General features: G+C 32.2%; 1 protein-coding gene across 1 annotated transcript; it reads right to left on the reverse strand.

Annotated features, from left to right (window-relative positions):
• Window positions 1-1,265: 1,265 nt before the first annotated feature.
• LOC131638001 (MLO-like protein 10) lies at window positions 1,266-5,411 on the reverse strand. The gene is made up of 15 exons (XM_058908561.1): window positions 4,979-5,411; window positions 4,735-4,792; window positions 4,366-4,586; window positions 4,174-4,290; window positions 3,803-3,863; window positions 3,600-3,688; window positions 3,411-3,485; window positions 3,248-3,336; window positions 3,095-3,144; window positions 2,958-2,998; window positions 2,680-2,853; window positions 2,558-2,593; window positions 2,399-2,466; window positions 2,237-2,297; window positions 1,266-2,055 (listed from the first exon to the last, which is right to left on the reverse strand). The coding sequence occupies exons 1-15, from the start codon at window positions 5,189-5,191 to the stop codon at window positions 1,621-1,623; spliced, it is 1,788 nt and encodes a 595-aa protein (XP_058764544.1). The 5' UTR covers window positions 5,192-5,411; the 3' UTR covers window positions 1,266-1,620.
• Between the last annotated feature and the right edge of the window lie 2,411 nt (window positions 5,412-7,822).

Genomic DNA, 7,822 nt, shown 5'->3' on the forward strand with positions numbered 1-7,822 from the left:
GACGCAGCGTTGCAGGTGATGTTGGTCTGTGCGCACCAGTTCCACAGCCTTTAGGCGCACTATGGGACAACTTCTGAGTCATCTCTTTTCCTACTCCAGTAAATATAGTTTGCATCCTCTATAAGCTTAAGTAAATGTTGTATCACACTCTTATGCTTGTATACTTGCGTGATCCGAGTGACATTTTAGGGATCTTGCTCTTTTAAGAAAATCAATATGTGTCTAGGCGAAACATGTCTCGTTGTCAAATCAACAACATGCTGCTTCTCATCTGGGGTCAACCTACCAACAAAGGAATGACCTTCTAATCTATCTGGTAATCTTTGATTATGAACTCCACATTTTACATCAACCTTCCATCCAGAGCCATCTTTTGCTGAAGTCGGCCTGATTTTGAATGGACATTCACGTCTCTTAGTCGCACTTTGCGTATCACTTTTGTCCTAGTATTTCCCCCTATATCGCAACCAAATATCACTTTGTTGCTCCTTCCTCTCTTGTCTGTTTCGGTGTTCGAACGGGTGATAATAATTATAAATTTTTTGTTGATTCTAGTCTTTTTAACCCATCGGATAATCTCTTCTCATGTAACGAATTTTTGAGTAGTTGTGAATGCACCACTGATATCTAAGTTGTCTCTTTTTTTTTTTTAACAAATTTGGAGCGGAATTTTCTTACCAGAAAAAAAATAAAAAAAATTTTAAAAACCATTCCGGAAGAGTTAAACAAAGACTTCCGATTTACATCAAAAGAGTTTCGGAAGATTTTAACGAAGTGTTCCGGTTTGATTTGAATCATTCCGGAACACCTTGTTAAGTCTTCTGGGACGCTTTTGATGTAAACCCAGAAAGTATTCCGGAAAGCGTGCGTAGGGGTGTAATTTTCTGATTTTTTTTATTGAATAGTAAAAAATAAAATGGTAAAATGGCTAAAAGCATTGAAGGATAAATTTGTCATTTTTAAAAAATTGGAAGGGTACAAAGACAAATGTAAGGGTGAAAAGTTAGATTTTCCTTCCAATTCACCCAAACCACTACTGAACACACCCATAGCTTCCATAGACATTATCGATAGTGTAAGTGTCATAGAGGAGATTCCATTAAATGAGTCTCTCTTCTTTATTTTTGTAATTTCTGAGTTAATAATTCACATCCTGATTTATGAAAAAAATTTGCAATAAAAACACCTAGATTCTACCAAGGTTCTTGGAGTCACTACAATATCTAACACAAGTTATGATTCATATTCCAAACCAAAAGGGATACACAAAGCTGATATGTTCATATTGTTGTGATGCAACATGGAATGACCTCTTTGATGTAATTAGATTGTGGATATGCACATAAGGAACAATGGCGGCAAGGGGATCAAGAGAGGTCCAATAGATGAATCAAGTGGAATTACGTTTGATCATTTCAAGGCTTTAAGCCTTTAACTATAACCATGAATTATAGCAAACGGTAAAGTTTACGTAGCAGACAAGTCTTCTTCTATAAGAAAAAGAATGTACAAAACTTACTAAATCTATTTTAAGTATTTACCAATATCTAGAAATATCTAAACATGTTATATGAACAGGCTTAAAAAATATTGTTCAATCAAGTAACTAGTGATTCCTATTCAATTCGCGCTTCTTTTCGGATGATCTGACCTGACAAATGAGAAGCTACTACTACCTCTTGTCGTTGGTTGCTGTTCATTGATTTCTACCGCAGTTTGGAGTTCATTTTCTTCTGCATCTTGCTCAACACTATCTACTCGTACTGCAAATAAGTTTGATGTTGATGACGTCGGAGACAATTCAATATCAGATGGGTAAAGATCTTGGTCATCATCATAGGCTGAAACGGAGCGAGTTGATTGATCCGTGGTTTTGTGACGGTGTAGTGTTGGGCTAGTAGTAGGAGAGTGCGTCGTTGAAGTGCTTCCGTCCATGGTTCGCACACTCGACTTTCCTAGTTTCAGTCCGTGCTTTTTTTTCACAGCATTGTGCCATTTCTTTAAGGCTCTTGATGTTTGTTCATCAAATATTGATTTTTTCATTCTTGATCCCATCTGCAAATGTTTCAACAGCCTTAAAATCTTAGTATATCTTGCAAATGTAATATATGCATATGAAAATCAACAATTAACGAATGACGATAAACCAACCTATAAGGTGACGACTAACAAAACTTCAAAGAATGACTCTAATCGTCAAGTAATAGAAACTCGGGAAAATGAACACGAGTAGTACCTGAGTAACAAGAGCGTATAGCGGAAGGGTCATGTAGCTGCAAAGGCATAGCACCCCAACCCTTCAAAACCAACATGAGAGTTCATCAGATTAGTTTATGGTGGTAATGCTTCGATCATACTAAAACTACGTTAACTAAAGAGAATTTTCGATCAAACTTACCCTAATGCTAATTTGACTATTGCAATACTTTTATCAGCATGGAAACAATTTACTCGCCCAAAAGAATACTGCACATTGAAAAATCATAGTAATTATTAGTCATTTATCATAATTGAGTACAAAAAAGACGGTATTGAGGGTGAAACGATGGTTTTGTACCCAAATCCACAAGATATATGTTATTTGAAAGGCATTCTGCAAGAGAAAAGTATAAGTTAATTACAAATATTAACTCAAAAATTGAAAACACCTCGAAAGTACTTCTCTCATTGATTGAATACCTGGAATAGGGCGAAATGGATAAGATGAAGAACTAATTGAGGCCGACCGAACCAAAAATATTTGTCTGAGCCTTGAACAAGAGGAATCCCTTGGATAACTGCATGTTTTTCGGTGATTTCAATGGCCATCTCTGACAAAGTGGCTTGAAGTTTTGTTCCAACGATCAAAATCATCTGCAGCCGATTAAATAATTTAAATCGTACCTATCTGAATGTATCGTAATGTAACCGTGATTGCAATCAATGTGCAAATTTTTAAGAGAGAATAGAATACTTACAACAACAGGAATCAAGGATGCCCAAACTATAGCATGCCATCCTGAAAAATAAATTGAATTAACCAATTGAATATTCAAATGTAGAAAAGCAAAATCGATAGGAAACGATGAGGAAAAAAAGTTAACATGTTGCTTACCGTTGACATTTAGGAGCAAATAAAAAACAAATGATGCCCAAAGGACCGGACTGTTGACAACAACAAAACAGACTTGGTAAGCATGTATTTCAAATCAGTTATCACTGGAAAGATAAAAAATAATGTTTCAAATGCGTAGTATAAAGATGTTACCTAACTCCGACAACGACCTTGAAATCATCCTCCAAGGATCTTTTGATATACTTTTGGAAGTTAAATTTACTTCCCGGTGACAGATGAACCTACACGCACGATGCATTATCAAGAAATGAACTTGAATATGAACATTTAAAGTACATTATGGAGTAGGACTCACAGCGATAAATCCATTGCGCAGAGTCAGATAATCAGGCTTATCAACAGATCTATAAAACTGTCTAAAGAAGCAACTCTGAAATCGACAAAATGGAAGAAATGGTTAAATGTTTCCTCGAAGGAGTGTGATAAAATGAAGCAATGAAACTTCATGCATTCCGATATTAATGATGTTAAAAGTTGGTCTTACTATATAGAAGAAGATTGGATTTTTAGTCCAAAGAGTAAAATGATGTCTAACAAACGATGTTTCGTGTGTAAGCCGGAATCTTGAAGGATCTGCATGATAAATACACAACAAAGCCATGAAATTGCATGTAGCAGCATTTGAAAATATAATAGTTTTTGAAATCAAAGAAGAAAAGGACTTAAATACATCATTGGGCGTCATACCGTTAGTGAACTCGTATCCAAGAGACAAAGTCTCTGCCTCCCATGCCTTCCATCCTCGTATCTACATAAAAGAAATTCTCAATCACCAAATAAGTTACTAAAACTCTCGATTAAATGATCCATTTGTGCTAATAAAAAACAATTCCATGTGTTTTCTCCTAACAAGTTAAATGTTTGCGATAAACGGCTCGTGACATGTTTCTTCGCCGTCAAGTTAATGTACCTTGATTTGATTTTGGCTTTGGTTAGTTACTATGATATCATTACATACAATCTTCAACCTACATATATCTCTACTCTACTTCTCATAACAACTTCTTTTCGAATTCTAATCACCACAATAACGAATCGAAAAAGAAAAACGCGAAGACCTTTAGTCTCCCGAGAAGCATCGTGACAGCACTATATAGAACATGAAGAAATGCTAAGAAGAATATGAGGATGTGTAACTGGTGCAATCCCTCTGCAGATATAAGGGGCTCTTTACCCTATAACAAACAAAACAACAATTAGATTTGCAACTATGGATTAAAGCAAAAGGAACCTTTGGCAATGTAGTTTACCTCCTTGCATTGGAAATGGGAATCATCTTCTTCTGATAAATATCTGTGTTCATAAAAGAGAAGTTTCCTATGATGTTCCTTTTCATCAGTATTTCCATGTTGGGTACTGTTATATGGACATGGCAAAAATTTGTGTGCCACATTTTGAGGAATACATATTTTAACAATATAGGTCTGCCCAAAAGTCAAAAGCAATGAAATGAAGCCTAAAATCATCAATTCTGAAAAGAAAAAGAAAAAAAATCGAATATTGATTAGAAATATGAAGGACAGACACAAACACCAGACACGACAACAGTGGCAGGTATTGGACAACATAAATTATACTATGATGAATATTAATTATTAACCTCTTTACTAAAATCTTACCTGACTTGATCTTTTCAAGAGCTTCAAGCAAAGGCTTCTTGTGCCTTTCTCGCAGCCACTGAAAAAAATACAAAAGACGCATGAATCATGAATCCACCAACATCGATTTTAAAGAACTCAATAACCAAAAAAAAAGTTCACTAAAATATGACTCAATTTCAACAAAACAAAGCAAAAATAGAAAGAAAAACATCTACGGAAACATCATAAAACAATTGAAAAAAAAATCAAATGAAAACCATACCGTTCCTATTTTGTGGAGAGATTTCTCAAGAATTATAGAAATCAAGATAAAAACAGTGCAAACAGAAGCCACAGCCCATGTTGGTGTTTGATCAAGGTCTTTAATACTGCTACTCTCACTCTCAGTGGAGGCCATAACCACACCTCCATTATACAGCCATAACAATGAAACTACAAAAACAGACAAACTTTGTTTGGAGTTTGACACAAACATAGTTGAGTTGAAACAAAACAAAAAAGAACACAAGTCAAATTCACAGAATTAAATATTGGGTGTCTCAGAAACAAAATGTTGATCTGGTTAGTTTAAAATGTGACAAAGATAAGAACTAGTAGTAGTATATGACAAGAGAAATGGAAAATGGTTTGTTCAAAAACGTGTGTATTAATTGTTGAATTATGTATTAGGTAAAGAGAAGAAAATGTCGCTTTGGTTTCATTGGTGAGAGAGTTGCATGCTATTAATGTAGTTCCAACAAGTTGAAGTCAATTAGAAGCACAATTTTAAAAAAAAATAATAATAATAAAAAATATTTTTTTATAATAATTTTTTATTCCTTATCTGTTTTTACGTTAATTAAAAAAATGTGAATCATGAATTAATTAAACAAAGAAGATACAAAAATGTACCTTAATCTTAATTAATTAAAAACAAGGACTCTTACCTGAAGCATGTGGAGAAATCAGGCTTGCAATCTTGGCAAAAATCAAGTAAAGAAAATCTTGCAAATGCTTTGGCAACAAATGAAAATAAGGAAATTGTCACTCTCAGTGTTACACTAATGTCAATATTAATCTTTTCTTTTTTTTGCTTGCAGTTAAGGAATAAAAATTGACACTCTTAGGAATTTAATTAATCATGTGCACTTTTTTGACATACAGTGGCAAGGTTGTGATTGTTTGAATACTAAAATTATGTTGGGTGCATACGGCGTCGTTTGGGTGTACCGCCAATTTGAAATCGGAATTTTCAAAAGATTACTGTAATTTCACAACTGCTACTAGTGTCACTCCCAAAGTAAAATAGAAGGAAAAAAAAGAGAAGAAAAAAAAAAGAAAAAGAAATTTGGTGTGTGTGTCAACCAGTACTCCTTGCCTACGTGTAACATCACGCGTTTCCAAATGCGAGATCAGGGCCCTATGATCACTTCAATAACTGTGTCAAGCGATCAGTCCCTTTCATTGCTTCCTTCTCGTGCTCCTTCCATGCGTTGTCAGCATCAGATCTACTGTTCCCCACCGTTTTCTAGTTGTGATCATTATATTTGTTGTTAATTAATCTTTTAAGCTTGCTTGCTACTTTTAATAAATCAAATATTTTTTTAAAGAATTTTTATACTAATATAGTTGTTAGATTTTTATTTAAAATTAATTTTTATTTTAATACTCTATGAAATAATATCTATTAATAGTTATAAGGCTTAAATACTATTATAAGATTATTGTGAGTTAAAAAAATTTGTGTTTAATCCCTAAATTTTATTTTTTAGGTTGGAGTTTTATATGTCTATTTTTTGTTGGCATTACGTTAAAATTCTATTACAAAAACGTATATGTGACTAACGGTGTTGGCGTGGCGTCTTTTTAAAACTCATGACCTTTTCAATAATAAGCAACTCTCTATCCACTAGATCATTCATTGAATTTATAAACAATATTGCAATACAAATATAGATTACATAAGTGCGTCACTAATAAACTAAATTCATCTCCATCACAATATCTATTTTCCTCACCTTCAAACTCATCTTTAATCTCTATTTTATCATGCACAAGATCATTCATTTTTCTCGATCATTTCAACCATCATTCTCAATTGCATTTTTATTTTAATCTTCATATCTTCTCTTAAATACTATTGTTTTCTTTTTCTTCTCATTCAATGTATAAAACCTAGTTTGAGTTGATGAAGTCAAATGATGAGATCAATAATTCTTTTCATCTATTCAATCAAAAATTATACTCAGAATAAAATAAAGTAAGAGAAACCCAGAATTAGAGACTAAAGTAAAAAAAAAAAAAAAGCAAGAATATATACCCAGAATTAGGGACTAAAATCGTAAAGAAAAAAGAGATTTAAGGAATAAAACCAAAAACACATCAACTTACAGAGATGAAAAGACTTCATAAGACAAAAAATCTGAATGTATGAAGGTTTAGATGAAGATATGAAGACATTTATTTAGTTTTAGTTCCTAATTATAGGGATGAAGGTTGGGGGGCAAAGATATCAACTATTAATTAATGATTAAATAATTTATTTGATATAATAAATAAAATATTAAATAGTTTATTAAATATAAATAGTTTATAAAATATTTTATATTTCAAGTACTATTTTATTAAATAGTAATAAAATAGTAACATCGTTAATTAATAGACTAATTATTAAATAAATTAATTAATAAATTATTTTTAATTAATAAACTATTTAATGATATTAATTAATAAATTATTTCATTAATTAATAAACTATTTAGTGGTATAAAAAAATTAAACTGTTTAATAAACTATTTGGTGATATATTACTATTGTAGTTATTCAAACAAGTTGGTAAGTTGGCGTAGTTGATAAGTTTGCGTAGTGGATAGAGAATTGCTAGTTATTGTAAAGGGTGTGTGTTTAACCCCTTTTAGAAACATTTTTTTATATTTTAAGATTTTAGAGACTAAATAAATTTAAAAAATTACACCCATATTATATAGAAAATAATTTCTTTTTAAAATTGTTTTTTGTATTAAATTTTTTATTTTAATCTTATTTAAATATATATAAATTCTAGTTGAAGCCTAGTTGCTCGTGGATGCTTAAAGCTATACTCAACCAATGAGATGAGGTGAGTCAA

This window comes from Vicia villosa, unplaced genomic scaffold, assembly GCF_029867415.1.
Source record: "Vicia villosa cultivar HV-30 ecotype Madison, WI unplaced genomic scaffold, Vvil1.0 ctg.002131F_1_1, whole genome shotgun sequence".
In the NCBI taxonomy this organism is placed as follows: domain Eukaryota; kingdom Viridiplantae; phylum Streptophyta; class Magnoliopsida; order Fabales; family Fabaceae; genus Vicia; species Vicia villosa.

Coding starts and splice junctions, on each gene's coding strand:
- LOC131638001 (XM_058908561.1), bottom strand. CDS start 5,191: ATGTTTGTGTCAAACTCCAAACAAAGTTTGTCTGTTTTTGTAGTTTCA. Junction 3,689..3,802: donor TGGATACGAGTTCACTAACG/GTATGACGCCCA, acceptor TTTATCATGCAG/ATCCTTCAAGATTCCGGCTT. Junction 2,056..2,236: donor TATACGCTCTTGTTACTCAG/GTACTACTCGTG, acceptor AAACATTTGCAG/ATGGGATCAAGAATGAAAAA.